The sequence below is a fragment of the Pezoporus wallicus genome, unplaced genomic scaffold (genome assembly GCF_028554395.1).
Source record: "Pezoporus wallicus isolate ANWC-B61680 ecotype Strahan unplaced genomic scaffold, APGP_CSIRO_Pwel_v1 contig_3486, whole genome shotgun sequence".
NCBI classification, from domain to species: domain Eukaryota; kingdom Metazoa; phylum Chordata; class Aves; order Psittaciformes; family Psittacidae; genus Pezoporus; species Pezoporus wallicus.
The window spans coordinates 4,187,800-4,207,682 of record NW_026642292.1 but is presented as its reverse complement, the minus strand read 5'-3'; the positions used below and the strand labels follow the sequence as shown (position 1 = coordinate 4,207,682).

At 39.3% G+C, this 19,883-nt stretch overlaps 1 protein-coding gene across 1 annotated transcript in view; it reads left to right on the top strand.

Moving 5' to 3' along the window:
* TTLL5 (tubulin tyrosine ligase like 5) overlaps positions 1–19,883 on the top strand; it is a 133,662-nt gene that overhangs the window by 46,170 nt on the left and 67,609 nt on the right. Inside the window, 15 exon segments of the mRNA XM_057428591.1 lie at positions 619–732; positions 1,092–1,183; positions 1,791–1,853; positions 2,467–2,505; positions 3,445–3,590; positions 4,613–4,895; positions 8,868–8,988; positions 10,471–10,617; positions 12,841–12,938; positions 15,881–16,014; positions 16,512–16,625; positions 17,073–17,234; positions 17,237–17,358; positions 17,360–17,483; positions 18,960–19,150. Coding sequence (XP_057284574.1) covers positions 619–732; positions 1,092–1,183; positions 1,791–1,853; positions 2,467–2,505; positions 3,445–3,590; positions 4,613–4,895; positions 8,868–8,988; positions 10,471–10,617; positions 12,841–12,938; positions 15,881–16,014; positions 16,512–16,625; positions 17,073–17,234; positions 17,237–17,358; positions 17,360–17,483; positions 18,960–19,150 — 1,950 coding nt within the window.

The following is a 19,883-nucleotide window of genomic DNA, read 5'->3' as shown; positions in this document are numbered from 1 at the left end:
AGAATGTCCTTGGAGAGACTGTCTGCAAAGTATTTTCTTATTTCTTAAATTTGCATGATCTTACTTGCAGATATGTCCATTAAGTGCAATAGTAACAGGAGAATAATGGGGTGAACTGAATTTTTCACTTTTTCCCTACAACTTTATCTCATCACTGATTTATAGTTCTGTTGTTCTAGTGTAGCAACACAACTGGAACAGAGAATCATGGTGCTGGTACCACTGAGGTGTTAATCCAAGTGTATTTGGGGCCTGTGAGTGTGAACACTGGCTCTAATGTCCTTTGGGTGGGGATTTTTCTGTACGAAATCCTGACTTTGGTGGTTTTGGGTATGTTTCATGTTTTTTGAAAGGGACCAGGGGTGTAAATATTGGCACTGCTGCCTGAATCATGAGTCCTGTTGTGCTAAGAACTAGGAATGTGAATAGTCACACTTAGTACACACTGGGGTGTGGACTTTTCAACACTGCAGTATGGAATTGTGAATTCTGGCTGTAGTACTCTGGAGTGTAGGTTCTGCTGGGAATGGGGTCCTGGAATTTGAATATAACTTTTGTTTTTTTAAAGTAAGTTGAGAGAGGAAAAGGGAAAAATCTGGGTTTATACTGTCTCTACAGCGTACCCGTCCTCTGTCTGCTGGTGATGCTGAAGTGAAAAACTCAATGCCCTCAGGCAGGGAAAAAGTAACAGGAAGGCAAGGCACCTCTGTGCTAGGTCTCTCAATGGAAGAGGTAAGTAGGGTATTAAACCTCTCTTATTTACCTTGGCTTTCAAGCAATGTGTGTGGTTATTTGCTCAGCAAAGAGCAAGTGCATGTATATGAAAAATACGACAGAAGTAAAATTCTTGAAATAGAACTGCTGGATTTCACTGCTGGTACTTCCCTTACCCTCAGTCATGCCATATGTGCTCCAAGTAGTGAGAGATTCTTTCAGAATTAAAATTGCTTAAGGATTTCATGTGTACCCAGCCCACTCCCAGGACTGCAGTAATAGTCTTGTCCTCTGAAACTCAGAGATTTTTTTAGGGTTCATTTTTCATTGTATCTATTTTGCTGGATTACTTTTTTTTTGTCTCTTTTTATTTGAAGATAAAAGTTCTTTGTCGAGTGAGAGAAGAGAATGAACGGAGAGGAGGCTTCATCCGGATATTCCCTACCCCATTAACATGGGGACTTTATGGGTAAGAGTAAGAATCCAATAGGATGGCTTAGCGTTGCACCAAAACTCTGTGTTGAGGGAAATTCTGTGTTAGATGTATATAGGTCAACTGACTTGGCAGTTGGAAAGACACATATTGAGGGTTCTGATAGAGTTTATTTCAGTGTTGAAGATGCTTTTTTCTACTTTTTCCCTGATCCCTTGTTTTTAACTGCTGCCGCTTTGCCTAAGTGCATGTCAAGCATTGCTTCTGATGTTGCTTTTCTGTCAGAATAAAAATGTCTTCACTTCAGATAATCCATTCCTGCTATCTTCTTTTACATCCTAGAGCTGCACATACTGTGTATTGTCCTTAGGCCATAAGCTCAATGTAGGACTCGTCATGTGAGTGATGCTATATTATGCTTTTCTGATTTTATCCAGTCTGTAATATTTCTCTGTGTCTCTTACCTCACCAGGATCTTCAGCTGAGAAGTGATAGGTCTTCTCCTTTCCTCTTTTCTGTTATGGTACAGCATATTGTCTCAATCCACTTCTGGGATATTTGTAGTAGATTATTATTTCTGTATTATGCTGCCTTTCATTGTGTTGAGTTCTATTTTGATACCTCCTGTGTTTTGTTTTTCTAGATCCTTTTTACAGTACAAGACATCAATGAACTACATGCTGGCTACACATCTGTTTAAGGACAGGTAGAAAGTTTTTCTGTTTGAGAAGGAAGCAGAAGGCACAAACAGCATGAAAAGGATTGATTTCTCGCTTAGCCGATGTTATAAACAGCAGCTTCTGATTTACAGGAGTGGTCATAGTTGCACATCTCTTCTCTTGTGTGCCAGTGACTCTGGAGGTTTTATATGTTGCCCTTCTGAATCCAAGGGCAAAAAGAAAAATACAAAAAATATTACTATAGACATGAAAAACCTTCAAGCACCTAAGCTCCTTTATGAAGGGATTATAGGTGGTCCTTGCTTACCTTTTGTTTCAAATTTAAAGTCACATTAGAGCTTGTCCTCATGTAAAGTAAGCACTGAAATTTACTTTCTTTTTTTCCCGCTATGTACTTTCAGAGAGGTGTCTGGAGGGTAGCTCCAAATGACACCTTCTCCAATTTAAGACAGATGAAAGCATCAGTTGTAGAAGAGCTGTTCAGATTTCCTCTTTCAGAGCTTTTTTTTTTTTTTTTCTTCTTTAAGATGGCACTCACGAGGAATTCTGTAAATGTGACTTTTTCATTGTGCTTATGAAAGACTTTGGAAGCATTTTAATCCAGTCAGAAGGTAATTTTTGCCATTTTTCCCTTTGTAGGGGCAAGATGAAAAGAAACTTCCCCACTGGGAGATGCCGGTAAATAGCTTCTTAAATAATTTGTACTTCATAGGATTTATTCTAAATTTAGATTTTGCAGCTTCATTTTCCAAGTCTTTGGTCAACACTTTTTCTATCTGTTATCTATCAAACTGATTTTAGAAAAGTAAATACAGTGAGCATAGGGGATCCCAGCATGTGGAGAGCTTAAGTTTTGTTGTATTGGATCATAAAATTGCTCCTTTTAGGCTTCCTACTTTGTCATTCCTACTGTATTGATAAACCTCATCACTGAATTCTCTCTAAAGATCCTGTAATGCATGAGGGGTTTGGTTTTCATATACCCATGTATTCACTTTGCTAGATCTGAAAGATAAATGGAGCAACAGGGTTTTCCGGGGATGTTCCCACTTACATCATAAAGAGCACTTTGCTGGATCTTTGTGCATTGGTAGAAGGTTATGTTTGTTCTCCTTAAGCAATCTGTTGGGGCTCTTTCTCCCTTGGTTTAGGCAGAACTTGTAGAAAGGTTGTAATTTTTCATTTAGATTGTTTTAAAATTCTTAACGCTGAGCAAACAATGAAGAACAAGCTGTCTACATAAAAGGTTTGGAAGGCTGGACTAGGATCCATGTGCTGTCTTCTCACTCCCCTCCATGGTTTTGTACTCTTCAAATTCAGTTTTCCTTATTAACTGTGCTTGAGCTGCACAGTGGACAGAAGCTGCTCAATCATGAAAGCATGACTATAGATAAGTACATTTTGAGGCTTTTGAGGTGATGTTCTATAAAGTACTTCCAAGACTCGCTTCAAACATTTGCAGGTTTTAAATAGAGCAAAGTTAGACCGATCATAATTACTTCTTCCCCCTGTCAGGAAAACTGTTTCTTGAAGAAAATTAATCTATTAAGTCTCTCTTGGCATCAGGAAGAGAAGTATAAAGGGAGATTGAGGATGTCTCTGTATTATACTTCCCAGAGCAGGTCTCAATGAAAAGCTGGATATGAGGCTTGAAGCTATAGACTCTCATGCTCTCTTTTACGAGAGAAAGCTTGTTTCACTGGAGTTACGAAAGCGCCAGCGATGCAATGGCAAGTCTAAAGCAGCACAGACAGGATCACCAGGTATGCATGGCTACATCTTAGATGAGCAGCCAGTCAAAACCAAATAAGCAAGGACTTTTTCATTTGAAATGTGTGTGAATGGGTTTGTTGTGGCCTTTGTAGTCCCTAAAGGGTTTCAGAGGTTGAAGTTAGTAGTTCTCATGTCAAGTGTTAATAGTTTTCACTTCATTCTTCTTACAAGTTTCATGCCTTCTTAGTGCCTGGAATTTCATTCCCACCATTCCACATGCCTGCGTAAATGACCAAAGATAATATTTTCTTGAAGATGATCTTGCAGTTGCGTTTTTGGTTACAAGAATTCAACAGTATGTGTGACTTTACAGTCCTCCACCTTTTCAAACAAAGATGAAGACTTGAAACCTTCCAGGCTGGTTCTCCTACACAGCAGTGTCTCTAAGCTGTCGGAAAGAGAGAAATCCTTCTTATCCAGTCTGACATGGGAAAAATTTAAATGGTACAGAGGCAAATGATCATCAAAAGTGGCTCTTCCTGAAGCTGTTATCTAAACTCTTTCTAATAGCTATGTGATACTGACTGCAATGGGAGAGATTGTATGTTATAAAATTATTTTGGTGCTGTGTTAATGTATGTGATCTTTATTGACACATGTGGAAGTTTTAGATGTCATAGCTTTGGTATTTTTGATACACAGAATTACAAAGAATTAGTATATGCATCAAGTATGAGTCTATATATATTTCCATACATATGTAAAAATCAGTATAAAATATAGGAAAATGCCTCTGTTTCTTTAATTATTTTTTTCATTTGTAAATTTAAGACAAGACTTGTGGTGTGTCTTCTCTGATATTGTGAAAAGGGGTTTCTCAACTCTTTGATACACAAGCAGAAAGATAGAATAATAAAGGGCAGCGATAGTTAAGATACTATTCTAAAATAGTGGTGTTCTGTCCTAGCAGGAAAGAGTTTAGAGGTAAACCAAAGGGCATAAATAGCAGGACAATCTTTCCAACTTTTTACTTTTTTCTTAATGAGCATAGGTAATTTCTCTTCTACTACAGGGACATCAGAACCAATAAAGTTGTCCCTCAAGTCAGATGCAGAAGGTGAGGAAGAAGAGGAGGTAGATACAGATGAAGATGAGCTAGATAGAACTGTTGGCTCTGTTTTGGACAGTGAGGTGAAAAGTAAGCCAAAGCTCTCTGACTTGGTGAGAACTGCTAGTAAGGAGAGGTTGCCGAAAAAGCTTGACAAGAAACCTGGAGATGGAGGAGATCTGTTTCCTCAGAAAACAAACATTCAGATCAACTTGCTGCAAACTCTTCAAAAGCATGGAAACCTGAGGTGAGAGATTTCTGCATGTTGTCTTGAATTTTGACTTGCAGCTAATATTGGTTAAAATATGGGGGATGTGCAGTTAGTGGCACATTATGATCAAGTGTTAAGAGATAAATGGACCCTAGAGAAAGGGGTCTGAATTTTTGTCTTAACTGTGGGCTGCCTTAACTAGTTGGCATGGGAGGGAGATTAGTTGCAAAGACTGACTGTTTACATGTTGGATCAGTATAATGGATAAGCCATAGTTGCCATTGCTAGTCTTTAATTTGGTGTTGCAAGCTGTTCTTTGGTCAAATCTGGCTTCTTAAATGCCTCTCTTTCTTAATGCAAGATGCCTGCTATTGAGTTCTAAAATTCATCTTTATTTCTTTGCATTTACAAAGAACTGAGTATAAACATAAATTCAACTATCCAAGAAATGTTGGCTGCCTCTCCATAACATTAGTTGTCTCCTTTTTGTGGTCTTATTTATGGTGTTGGCATTTTTACCTCTGATAATAATCTTTGCTCAATCACCTCCTGAGAGCAAGGTAGGAGGTCATCTGAGAGTGACAAGTTACTGAAACATCTAATTGCCTGCTGTTGAGTATGACAGTGTGGAACAGATTATGTTCTGATGCACGGTTCTGGTACTTGAGAAGAAGAGAAGTGCTGGAGGAGATTCTATAGGATGACACCAACCAGGGTCTTACTAGATGTTTGGAAGCATGATCTTCCCACTAAATATGGATAGTAAAACTATCTGCAAGTGGACAGGAAGGGCAAAAGGAAAGAGTAATAATATATAATCTGTATAGGAGATTTTACATCTTCTAGATGAGAAGCAGCGTTGTTTTTTGTGAAAAATGTCCAAAGGTAGGGAAAATGATTGTTGCTTGTTCTTTCTTAGTTTAGTTTCTGAGAAGATTTATGATTTTTCAAATGGATTTTAGAATTGTTGTGATGTCTTCTTGTAGCAAGGATGTTTGCTGTTGTGACAGGGAAGATTCTGAAACCTGTTTTGAGGATGAACATATCGGTGCTGTCATATACCTATATACAGAACTGACTTCTGACAAGAACGTAACCTCTCTCTGGTGTTTGTGGCAGAATCTTGCACAGGACCCAGTACTGTTGGGATTCCCCACAGAAGTAAGGCTTCTGGTGACCTCATGCTCCAGGATTGTGCTTGGCTTGGTCCATCTGATCTGTCATTGATGAAAGCTTTGCTTGTGGAGTCAAGAGTTAGAGGAGCTGAAGTAATGAAATTTTCATCAAAAAGAAACCAGGCTTGTTCCAGTCAGGTTTTGTAAGTGATAGGACACCCCTCTCTCCATTAGTCAGCCTGATGAAGCAGTTTCTCTACCTTCCTCACGCTGGGTGATACTGGTGAAGAGGTGACAGTTGAATGAAACATGTTCCCCTAACTGCCATTCCCAGGGAAGTAAAATTAAAAGGGAGTTACTCAGGTTTCAATATTCCACACACCAAAGGAGAGGCAGTGTTATACACGCACCTTCTTCATCAAATTATAGAACAGTTAGGTTTGGAAAAGGACCTTAAGATCATCTAGTTCCAATCCCCCTGCCATGGACAGGGACATGTCACACTAGACCATGTTGCCCTGTCCAGCCTGGCCTTGAACACTGCCAGGGATGGAGCATTCACAACTCCCTTGGGCAACCCATTCCCATGCCTCACCACCCTTACAGTAAAGAACTTCTTATATCTAACCTGAACTTCCCCTGTTTCCTGTTTTGTAACCACAGATGTATTAGGTACAGGCAAAGAACTATTACTGTGCCAATATTGATAATGGGGTCCGTAATTCTTACCAGCACAAATCTTGATCTCTTGGTCATGAGATGTTTGAGTTACAGGTTGTTGTGGTTTAAACCAACCCAGTAACTTAAGTCTCATGCAGCAGCTCATTCACCCCTCTCCCCCTTTGTGCCTGCATGGTCTTTAAGAAGCATCAAAAGCTAATGATTAAGTAGATGCATGGATACTTTTAATGTATTTTATTTTGGTTTTAATTTCAATTCTTATCTAGATTGATAAGGTCTCGATAAGCGTTACTATGTCGTATGTTACTATGTAACATGTAACAAAGTGCCCATTAAATTTACGGACATATAAAACAGGAAGACAATTTGTGAACTGAGTTTTTAATAAAATTTCAGGCACTTGTGTACCTGGAGTCATTAGGACCATAAAAGTATCTGAGAATATTCCTAAGGTGCAGAGAGGAAATAGATGAAAAAATGGTGAGGTTCCTCAGGAATTGGTCTGAGGCTGATTTTAATAAGTGATTCAAGAATGACACAAAATGTAGAGATGTGCAAATTTCATTTGCTGATGGAAAAGATTTGGAAGTTATTACCATGAGGGAAACATAGTGGAATAAACATGGAAAGAGCTGGATGAATTTGAGAATAGGAATAATATAGCTAGGATAAAATTCAGTAGCACAAAGTCCAAGGACATGCCTGTAAGAACTAATAATTTACAGCAGAAATTGTATCAACTGGGTGTTCATCAACGGGAAATTAATTATAAGGAAAAATATAAGCTTTCTAATCGCAGGAGGTTTGCGAAGCTCTAGCTCATGTATGCATGCAAATGTGGTCTAGGGTTTATCACTTGAGATGCTTCTGAGATTTCATGTGTAATATCGTATACAGTGGCTATCGCCTGTGTTCAGGGAAGGTTGTGACTGGCCAGGTAGAGAGCTGCTAGTCTCATCATGTCACCAGTGTGGGTGCTTTGTTAGAAGATACTGAAAGATGTGGATAGTTCACACTAGTAAAATGAAAACTAAGGAAGGCTGTAATTGCTAATAAATATATTCAAGGTGGGAGACCCATTAGGGATGAAATTATTTAAGATACAGGACAACGCTGGAGAAAGAAAAAGCAAATACAAACTGCTCATGAGGGAAGTTAGGCTGGGTAGTAAAGGAAGGTTTCTAATAATTAAAACAGTAAGGTCTGGAATAATATTCTAGGAAAGTAATGGGTTGAAAACTGTATTAAGATGAAACTTGATAATTTTACAGAAAAGATTAGGACATTGCCTGTGATGGAAGAGTAGCTGACACTAAAGCTCATTTACTTCTACTTTCTTATGAAAAGGGAAGGAGAAATTATGTTTGCAATTCAAGGGACAGCTGGTAGTGACTATGGAGAAAACTATGAGGAAGAGTGGAGATTGGGAGAGCAGAATGTTGGAAGAGGAGGTTTAGGCCAAGATGAGAATGAACAGAATTGGGCAAAGCTTTTGGCAGTTGGAGAAGTTGATGTGTACACTAAAGTGACTACCGCTGTGAGGGACTGAGAAGCAATGTGTCCCTCCCAGTCCTACCCCAGTGAACTCTCCTCAGTTCACACTCACAGCTTCCTAACATGTTCAGCCAGCTGCACAGCAGATTTTGCTGATGTTCTTTCATTCTTCAGTGGTGCTTTGCTCAGTGAAATTTGGCTTGTTTCCTTGGGCCAGCAGGGAAGAGCTCACTTTCACAGATTTAATTCCTTCATTTCCAATGGGAATTGCAGGATCTTTGTTATAACTCTGGCACCCAGTACCAAGCCATTTATTTGTTTTATGGTCTCTTGTTGCGGTGTTCAAGATGCTTGCTAAGACAGAGGCCCAAGAGAGTCTCGAATTTGATTTAAAAATACACAGTTTGCTGATGTTCACATTGTTGGATTTTGGAGGAGAGTGGCTAAGGCTGTGGAAAGCAAGGAGACCATTCAGTTTTTAGAGGTGATCTTGGAGGGTGTCTGTGGTCTTTTGTGTATCCTGCAATATCTACCCCATCTTGGTGAGCTGAAGGACTTGAAAACACTGGCAGGGTGAAAGGGTCCTCCTTCCCTTGAGCTTCAACATTGGTGCATCTAGGAGGTCCTTGCCGACTGTACTTTCGTCCATAAACTGTTCTTAACTGCTATAACTCCATTACTACCCTGAAGATAGCTGACTGATTCTTTTGGTTCGCAGCAAAGTGCAAGCTCGCAGGGCTTTCTCTGCCTATCTACAGCATGTTCAGTTGCGACTGATGAAGGAGACTGGTGACCAGATCCAGAATTCTGCCTGGACTGCCAAAGAAGATGAGCAAATGGTAAGAAGCTTTGTGTTGGCCAGACTGAGAAGCCAAGCTATAATCTCCCTTGAGAGTTTTGAAGTCAGTTCCCATCCTTGGAAGAGCTGAAGTCCGACTGACATTATAGTTGTCTATTGTAGTCCAGCTGCCAGTGCTGTATTCTTAATATTCAGACAAGGTAGGGCTGCTGATTGACATCTAAGCAGCAATAAGAGTAGTCAGCTCTTAATGACTGGAATGTGGTTCATATTCAAGTTGCTCAGATTTTTCACTGATTCTTGTTCACTGATCTCTGAGCTTACTTGCTTTTGAATTCTTCTCTCTAAGATTCTTTAAGATAGCTTGGCAGTGTCTAGTTTCTGTTGCATTAAAGTATACATCTACTCAACTAGAACAGGTAGCCAGTTAAGCTTTTTCACTTGTGTCCTGTCTTACCCTTTGCCAGCATCTGCATTTAGGAATCTTCTTTGTATTTGAGATAGAGAAAAAGAAAAAGAAGAAAGTGAAAACCGCTGAGGATAGAAAGTTACTTTCTAGCACAGATGTTTTTATTTGTGTATTTATTTTTTATTTTAAAACCGTGTGATTAATTTTTCTGGGCTGTATTTTAAGGCCCTATATTTGATGTATATACATTTTCAAGCAGCAAGCCCAGATCCCCTCACAAACCTTCCTAAAACAGCTTTGTACAGTAGGCTCTTGAGCTTTCTTGCTGAATACATGTTCCAGGGAAAGAGCCAGTGCAGTTCAGAGATAAAATTGTGTGTCAAGGATAATCAGTCGACTCAGTGGAAAATGTTACCCCTGCCCTTTCCAAGTGGAAATTGAGAGTCACTTTGTCTGCTGTACTGTGAAAAATAATGTTTAAAATAACAGATTAAACCAGCCTGGAGTAATGGCAGTGCGAGGCGAGCTGTGAAATCCAATAGTTTGGCTGTGAGGCTGCTCATTTATGTGTTAGCATTGCTCCTAACCAAAAGCAAATTCCAAGGGGAGACAGAAAGGGTTCAAAACACCCACAGGATGCATCTGATAGACATGGTGGGGGATTGGAATTACATGGCTATAGACGTAGTCATCTATTTCTGTGGAGAGACTGTGGTAATAATATGCATACATGAAAAGTGATGAAATAAGGCTTAGATCACTGTAGTGGAGATATCTGACCGAGATCCCCTTCCCTGTGATAGCACTGCGGGTTTTATATCAGTGTGCTTCATCACAGGCTTTCTTTAACACATTGCAGATTATCTATATAAGATTGCAGATTGTTTTTTGGAAATGTTCTCATTAGACTTTACAGGAGATTCTTTGTTGCTGCATTTTGCTGCTTGTTTTTTGTTTTCATCTGCCATGCTTTTTAGACAAATCCTCCTCAAGTGTTCTCATTTTCTCAGGACCGTGTGTTTAGTTCTTGCCAGTCAGTAGCTGCTGTAGTACCTCTGTTCTCACCACATCTCGCAGGTGCTCCATTCTTAATGCCATCTTTCTTGCTTGCAGGAGCTTGTGGTACACTTCCTAAGGCGAGCTGCCAGCAATCTTCAGCAGTCCTTGAAGATGCTGCTCCCCAGACGTCATTTAGGAATAAATGATCGTCGTCGTATCCTGGCTTACCAGCTGGGCAAGTTCATAACCTGTTATAACAAGGTGACTAATTCTTTCTTGTTTCTTCTTTTAATAGCTCTTTTGGTTTCTGCTCTGAAGTATCTTCTGCTGGCTGCTGTCATAGTCAAGACAGCAGTCTGTTTAAAGGCTCTGTTGTGTAATTTACATGGCTTGTTTGCAGTTGTGCATCTGGTAATGGTAGTCTGTCTGTTCAAATTGTCAGAGAGACTACAGTAATACTGAATTATATGTGCAGTCTGGTCATCATGTGCATAAAAATCAAAAGAAGTGTCAAAGTGGAATTTAATTGGCAGTTCGCTTTTTCTCTTTGGCTAGTCTTCAGTTCCAGTGTTTTGTAATGCCTCTTCCCATTTCTCCCTGTTTTTATGGTGCTTCTTTAGAGATAATATTTCTTATGTAGAACAATATGAAATATGTATTTTACCACGTGTTTGATATACTGAGGAACTGCTACTTATCTGCAGTATGGGACTCTGCGTGCTCAGTAAGAAGTAGATCCTAATTTAAGTAATTTTCACCTCTTTAGATATAGAATATGCTGTTCTTAACATAGTGGTATCATGGTAATCCTTGTTTTGCAAGAACAGCTTCCCCTTTCCTTTGCTCCTAACATTTCTTTAGCGTTGGAACAAGGGTAGTTTAAATTTTGCTTTCAGACACTGCTCTGTAAATAGGCCTCTGAGCTCCTTCTCATTAGCAGAGGTTGTTCACTTACATTACCTTGTAAGAACTGACATCTAGTAACTTGGTCTGTCAAAGCAAGGTTGGTATTGAAATAAATCTGTTCCAGGGAGTGTCTCCTATGCCTAATGCTCGCTGAAATACTGTGTTAGGAGTAACCACAAAACACTCGGGTGGCTCTGTGGTGAGTGAAGAATGCAGCTGCTTTGGATATAATTTCCACTCAAATTATGTTAAAACATGAGGATTTTCTGCTAACTCTTAAGTAAATTCACAAAATAAAACTGTGTAACTGGTAATAGAACAGTGCATAAACATATTTTCTAGGTTAAAACAAGTGAGAACAGATCACTTGAGGTTTTATGACGTACATGTTTAAGCCGTTGAGAGACTCTTTGGTTATGCGGTTTTTTTTTGATGTCTGATTCCAACTAGAATCATATAGACTTCTTTCACTGACTTGTAACTTCAGCTTTAGTAGGGACTCCTACTAATCATTATGTATCTTCTGTAATGACACAGAATCAAAAAAACTACCTCCAGCAAGCTAAGTAAGAGATCACATATTGTCCAGACTTCTACTTAAGTAATGAAGGGTGGAACCATGTCCCAGAGTGGCTTTTTCTTCTCCCTCTTGAATTATCTTTCAAAGTGTCTGACCCTTTTGTCCTGGGAATGCTCAGCACAGCAGAAGGAAGTAATGAAGTGGAGGTGAAGTCTGGTCAGATAAAGCTTGTGTGGTAGTATTGGTATTTCAGACAGGCTTGTAGTTTTTTTTTTATTTTAATTAACAAAAATGTTTGTATTAATACAGTTGCTAGTGTCAACAAGTTCCACTGGTGTGAAATAGAAAGATCATTTATATCTGAGAACTTGCTCCCATTCTTACACACAAAGGTTCACCATCTTTTACGCCAGTATATTTTAGTGTATAATGCATATTTGCCACAGGCTGAACTGTTTTACTTTCTTTGCTTCTGCTGAAGCAGTATGTTTTTGATGTGTAGGTAAGACCTTGGCTATTTAGTGCGTGACAAAAAAATTAACTCTAGAGGAGAGCTCCTAGTTTACAGTAGGAAGTGTGGATGCCCTCAGCAGGCCTCCTTGATTGAGTTTCTTCTAGTATAATTTTGTGGGTTTTGTCCTTTCTGAAAAACTCCTTCTGGGATAGATGCTCAAATAAAAGCTATTCTGATGAACTCTGTATTTATGACAGAAAACAACAAAACTAGAAAGATTTTTTCTTTTTCTTTCTGTATTTCCTTATGTCCCAGCAAAGTCTATATTTGGAGAAGAGCGTGTATTTGTGAAGACTACTCTTTTCTCAGCAAATCAATTCTAATAAGTTATATCAGGTTCAGTGTATACTTAGAATGCTGTCTCTCGGGCTATCTATATTTATCCATTCTGTTGCCCACAGTGAAATATTTAAAATTTGGCTCTTTGGAGTTATGTTCTTTTGTCTTAGATGCCATAGAATTGTTTTTTTTTCTTTGAGCTGTAGCTGTGCATGGAACATAAAGTAACTACATAGAGACACTTACTGATACTACTTACTAACAGGAAACAGAGCAGATGGTTCAGAAGCAATCAAAAAAGAAACAGGAAGAGGAGCAGGGAATGAATCCTGAACTTTTTCAGAACTTCATTAGCAAGGCAAGGTAGGAATGGATTTTACTCTTTTTGATAAAGGGTCTTGCAGCCCTGAAAGTGATGGGGTTGTTCTAAAGATGATCTGATCGATCTAAAGGGTTCTAAGTACATTTATTGACCATAGCGCCTCCTCCTGCTCTTGCTGGGGACAAAAACTTGTCTTCCATCTTTTCTTCCAGCAACCAAACACTTGTAGCATCAGCATCTGGTGCTTAGAGGACATCTAAGAGATGTTTTGACCATTAAATAGATTACCAAAGGGCAGCAATGGTTGCCCTGCTCTCTGTAAATTTCAAAGTGATGCTGGTGAGCTAATGGTGTCCTTTCTGTGATGCTGGAGTAAATGTGGAGTTATTTTGGAAGGAGAATGAAACTAGAGCTGCTGCTCAGATGGCCTTGAACTGCAGTGGTTGAACAGTTGTTGTGGTTCTGGCTCTCAAGTTTCTGCTCTCAGAAACAAATCTCATGCTTGGTGCCCATCTTCAGGAACTCTGCAGGTTTAGACTTTCTTAGATGAGGAAAGAAGGGAGTTATACTCTCTGTCTTCATCCTAGTGTCTTATTTGGCCTGCTAAGGCAGTTCAGAGCAAGCAGTTACTTTCACAATGAAACACTAGCATTTTCTAGCTGTGCGTGCTTTGAACTTTGTGTGTCTTAAACTTACAAGGGTCTAACAGGAAATGTATTCTGGAAACACATAAATATTCTTCATGGCCTTAAAGCATTTTATGAAAAAGTAATGGTATTATAGCTATCTAACTATGGAGAGGTCTGAAATTATTCAGTGAACTGGAATTATGCCCTCAAAGTTTCTGATTCTTGAGCACAAAACCTGATTAATTTTGACTGCTTTATTTGATGTATGTATGACATGCATGTATGGGCAATGACCCCTGTCAGTATGTGGACAGGTAGTGTTAACCTGCCTTTTTAACACCCTTCTATCTTCTCTGGGGAGGTTGACAGTCACTGCTTCTTTTTCATGATCAGTTATGAAACTGTTTTCTCTTTTTCTCTGTTTGGATAGCACTCTTAGTGACTAAAAGTGAGTTATAGCTGAGGCTTTTTAACTAAGTTCAGGAGGCTTTATAGTATTTTTTGAACTACATTCTCATGAAAACAATTAATTTTACATTTTAGTATAATTGATAGAGTTATTACTGCAACAGACTTACAGGCTCGAAGAAAAATCTCACTGTTTTTCACATAGTTCTGTAAAAGAGTGATGCTCAAGGTGTCTCACTGCCCTATACCATAGCGTCTTCTCCTGTCACTAGAAATGCAGGTTACATGGGCCCACAGCATGCTTTTGGTTCTCTGATATCTTTGTCCACTAAAATGGCTGTTGCGTCCTAGATCAGGTCATTTTGATTTTTGCAAGAAATGTTAAGATATGCCTGTTAGGGTCAGAACTCTTCTGTTTCTTTGTTACTGGCTGCCATGCCATCATGGCCTGATGCACACTTCAGGCTGGAGCTGGAGATTTTTGCTGGACCATCTGATCATCTGTGTGATAAAGAGCAGTAAAAGCCAGTTTGCCAATGATCAGACAATTTCTAGTGATGATCTTTATGCTTCTCATGAGGTGTCAGGTATGTCTGAAAATTCTGATAAGGTGATGGCACTTTGCACTATGCTTAAAGCTTAAATCAGTGAACTAGTCATTTGGAGCCCAGCAAAGGGTATAGATTTTCACTTTAAGTAGTTGTTCTGCTGTACAGTGAATGCGACACTAGAGAAAAGGGATAATAAATGTTGCCACTTAATAACTGGGGTTGTCTTGTTGACTTTCTATCTTTGATATCCCATGGATAGCATTGTATTTAGTTATACATATGCTACGATAATTACACCTAAACATCCTCAGTGGAATGTAGAAGAATATACTTACACTGATAAATTCATTTAAAAGCTTAAAGCACCTTTCTACCAACAACTCTTCTTCTTATATTTCCTCTTCACCTTTGTTGTCATTGGTCTGGGAGAAAAGGTGAACTTTGCAGCATACCCTCAAGGTCTAAACTCTATTGGGATGTGTAGCATGTTCCAGCTTTAGACTTTGCTTTTACCAAAGCTCAGGCTAGCTAAGACTAGTACAAGTGTGATGTGCAGAAGACATTTTGAAGGATTATAACTGCTGCTATGCTAACTTATATTCCTGTGTTATGTTTTCTTGTATTGTTACTTTCACTATACTTCCTGCTTTTGGTGTTTGCTCTGCTTTATACCCAGTCACTAAGTCTGAGCAGCACTATAAAGCAAAAGGAAAGCATATTAGATACCAAAACAATCAGAATTACAGCTTGCACAAGCTCTAATATGAATGCCAAGTAACTGATACTGGTTTGGGACCAATAGATACTTAGGACATTGGAGCAGTTAAACTCTTTTGTTGTAAAGAAAGTGAGAAATGCATGGTGGTTGTGTGAGCTTAATGAAAATATTGACTGTTCTATTTGTTTGTCTTGCAGTTTTGGCTAATTAACAGGCTTTTTCCTCTTCTTTCCTCTTTTCCCCCCACTGCTGAATTAAAACTACTAAAGATGACTATAAAACAGAGGCTGAGCTGAGTTCTGTTGTGAAAAATATAACTGCTTGTTCTAGAGAGCACCTGGAGAAGACTGACAAATTCAGCTGTGAACTGAATCTCCCCAAACATGTGTTTGCAATTTTCACTTGCTCTTTATTTGTCCTGGGAAGGCTCCTGGATGCCTCATTTTTTCTGCTGTGTAAGAAAACTGGCATTTCAGTGGGAATCTTGGGTTTAACTAAGCCGTGTTCCTGTCTTTCTGCTCTTACCCTGCAGAACTGAGCAAATTATTAACTTGTCTGGCCTAACCTTTTTTCCCCACTCCCCTTTTCAGTCTCCTTGTTGCTCCTTGTCTTTCATTGTTATGTGAGCGCATAAAAGCTTAGAATCCTCACTTATACCCATTGTCTCCCTATTGTAGTGAAAGTGACTTGGCGGAAGTGCTGACGTTTTACACACAGAAAAACAGGTCAACAAATGTCTCCCTAAGAAAAAACTCCACAAGCAGAAAATGCAGCAACACCAGTAATGAGTCAGAGAAACAGCCTCCGGAGCGTAAGTTTTGCAGGCAGTTCTGAGATGGCATTGGCCAGATAAATCCAGTTTAACTGAAGTCTGTGGAAAGAAGTGAAGTGAGATGAATCTGGGCTAGCATTTATAGGGAGCTAACTAGGGTGGGTCATGACTGAAACGATAATGTGCAAACTGAAGGCACTGAAATGAGCACAGAATCCCAAAATCAAAGTAAGGGATGAGAGAAATCAAGACCTGCAAAATTGTGCTGCCTGCAGTGAGCATACCCATCGGAGGGCAGAGTCTGTCTATTTGAGCCTAATAGGGTGTTCATGGAAGGATATGCAGTGCCAGCCATAAATGTTCAGTAGTCCATGCTACTGTGCATGGCAGCGCAATTGTGATCAATAGAGTCGCATGGTCTACAGTAAATATTAGCAAGAAAATCCATTGTAACAAGGTTTAAAATTCTGCAGTCCTGTTTTAATGATATCAGTTTGCACTGTTCTCCTTCCGAACTTCTCCGTTTTTTTTTCTAGAGCATCCTGAGCTGGTGAAAAAAATAAAAGGTGATCAGTCCAAAATTTCAGTTGCAGAACTGCCTGCAGAAAGAGCATTAAAAGGCTGTAAACCCAAAGAAGGTAAATCAACCTGTAGAGTGAACTGGCTTAAATCATCATCAATAAAAAAAATAATGAATGCATCTACTGTTTTAAACAAAGGTTGGAACCTTTGGGTTCATACTGAGAGATTCAAGTGCCCAATTTTGGGGGGGATTCTGCAGGGTTGTGTTTTTTTTTTGTTTTGTGTTTTTTTGTTTGTTTGCTTTTTGTTGGTTTTTTTTTTTAATAAACCCAAGAGAAGGTACTGCAGAGCCATCAGTTTGAAAGTGTTAGCTGCTCTACTGTGGGGGAAGATCAAGATATGTAACAAGCTTTGGAAGAGGATATTCATCATGTAGAGCCTCTTGTCTTTGCCAGTAGATGAGGTCATACTGGCTTCAGTGTGTCTGGGTAGAGGCATCTTTGGTGTGTTGATGTTATCCAAAGGACCTGAAAAGGAGCTTTTCCTCATCTAGTGTGCTCATTATCTTTGTGTAGTTTCAGAAGAACCCATCTTCTCCTTAAACCCTGAAGTGAAATTACCTCGGTGTGGCCCTTCTAGTGCTTCTTCCTCTACTTATGGTGCCACATTCCAGAGAAGTACCAGTTCCTGGACACCATCTCAGCCTTCAGCCTCTGAAAAATCCCAGGTACCTGGTCACCATTGCCAACTCCTCCAGCTGGTCCCAGGTTGATTCAGGCCCCTTCCTCACTACCATCCTTGCAGAGCACAGCTCCTGACAGCTCCTCTGTCTTTATAAACCCACTGTCCAGTGAGGCTTCTATCTAGCCTTGCAGGATCACATTGTTGTCATTCTGGTAGCTACACTGTTGGCTCATTCTCATCTTTTCAGACTGCTGCTCAGATCTACAGCCAAAGATTGTCCCGACCGTACTCTGCAAAAATAGGTGAGTGTTCTGGGGTGCATAGTAACCTGCTAGATCATGTAATTTCTGTTCAGGAGTAGGTAGAAATTTTACATTTCCAGAATGATGAGACTTGTTGAATGGTGCTAAATTTCTCATGGAGTGTGGGAAGCAGCCCTTGTTTGCTAAAGATGCCTTTTCATTAAACAGATGAACAGTGAATCATAGAATCACTTATGTTGAAAAAGCCCCTTAAGATCACTGAGTCCGACCATTAACCTGACATTGCCAAATTCACCACTAAACCAGGTCTCTAAGTGCCATGTCTACACATCATTTAAATACCTCCAGGAATGGTGACTCAACCGGTTCCCTGGGCAGCCTGTTCCAGTGCTTAACATCCTTTTAGATGAAGAAATTTTTCCCAATATCCAGTCTAAACTTCCACTGGAGCAATTTTATGCCGTTTTCCTATCACATGGGAGACCACACCTATCTTGCTACAGCCTCCTTTCAGGTAGCGGCCTTGAACTCAGCCATTGAACTTGTTTGAAAAGAGCTGGGAAATACAGTGTTGTATATATTTACCTGATTGTATTACTGAGCTCTTTTATCTTTAGTAATATTAATCTAGTTTTGGTTAGTGGAAGTCCTGTTTCAGTCCATGTTTTCTTAGTTCTCTGTTTCTCTATCATGCAGAGGAATCCTTTAACAAAACCTCAGAATTGTTGATAAAGGTGTGTAAGGACCTTGAAAACCAAAAGATCTGAATGGATCATTACTGTATCTCTTTCTTCAGGACCTTTCAGCACATACTTATACAAGTGTATCTTAAAACCAAGATCTAGAGACTTCTCATTTACCATGCTGGGGTAGAACATAGTTAAGCAATGCAACTTTAGAGTGTAACAAATCTGAAGAGTAGAAGAAACTATAGGAATTTTTAGATACATGTTGTACTTTATTTACAGAGTTTTGGGAACCACACATAGGCTAAGGACTGTGGTCCTGATTTTTTTTTTTTTTTTTAATGATATACATTTGCTTTAGACTGTACATCAGGGTCAGCACATGTTCATTTGGGTTGCTGTGTAGATATGTATATATATTGACCAACTTTCTGGCATTAAAATAAATTTGACTTCCTAATTGAATAGGTTGTTTAAATTAATCCATTTGTTTTTAAGGGAAAGAACTATAGATTTAACTTGGGTAACAGCAACTAATATTGTCTGGAATTGGTTGTCATTAGATACATTATGATGAAGAGAATATGGGTTTTGAATTGACAAAAGCTCATGTAGGCAATACCCATAGAATCATAGAATCATACAATAGATAGAGTTGGAAAGGACTTTAAGATCATCTAGTTCCAACCCCCCTGCCATGATGCAGAATAGAAGGCTGTATTCTCCCTTGAATATGCAGAATGTATCATACTTGCTTTTGTATTGTGATCAACAGGCTGAGAGAGTCTGACATACCACTTACTAAGCATATCCAATGTTTGTTTGGAAGGTTTGTGCCATTGCAGTTCAAGTGGACAGCATGTGGGCTCAGCCAGGACGCACAAAGATGCAGAAGAGACTTCTTCCCAGGACAGTAGTAATAACCCCGGTATGGTAGCAGCAGAACTGCAGCAGGTGGCAGAAAAGCAGGTAGGCTGTCAGCATTCCCCACCACACCACATCAGTCTCCTTATACAGCAGGTGTGTAAGCAGTAAAGCTAGAGTCCCTGTCACAATAGAAAAGGCTAACACAGGCTTCATTCTCACAGTCTCTGCACTTGTCATCTTTGATCTGATACTTGGATTTTGGAGATACAGTTTTTAACAGTGGTCTTTTGCTAAATTTTCTGAAGCATCTTTAATAGTTGCAGTAGCTGGTGCTATTTGTTTCTTTCAATTTTATTGTTCTGTTTGGATTTTGAATATCTGTTTAGATGATTGGCAGTATCTCTTTTTAAAAGGTGGAGTGCATTTATAAGTCTAGGAAGCTGAACTGATTGTTTTGGACTCTTCTGCATCTGGTTCAAGGTTTTGATTCAGCCTGGGCTGTTCCAAAACTAATACAGGCACTTTAGTCTTTATAGATAGTTCTTGAACTTTAAAGGATAAGTCACAAAACCAAAGCACCTTCTTGCTGATGATGCAGCAGAGAACGTGAACACTGAACATACCAGTGATGCTGAGGCCTGATGTTGCATCCGGCCAGACCCTACTTAGAGAATCTGATCTTTCAAAGCCCGAAGTGGTATGAGGAACACCGGGAGAAGCTTGTTTGCTTGTCCAGTAATATTCAGAGCTGTCAGTATGGTTCTCTTAGTGAAATCAGAATTCAGCATTTTAAAGCTAGACTTTGTCAGTAAAACTATTAAAAAAAAATCCAGTAGAGAAATGAACATTCATTCAGGAAATGCTGACTTCTTGAAAGCTAAATATA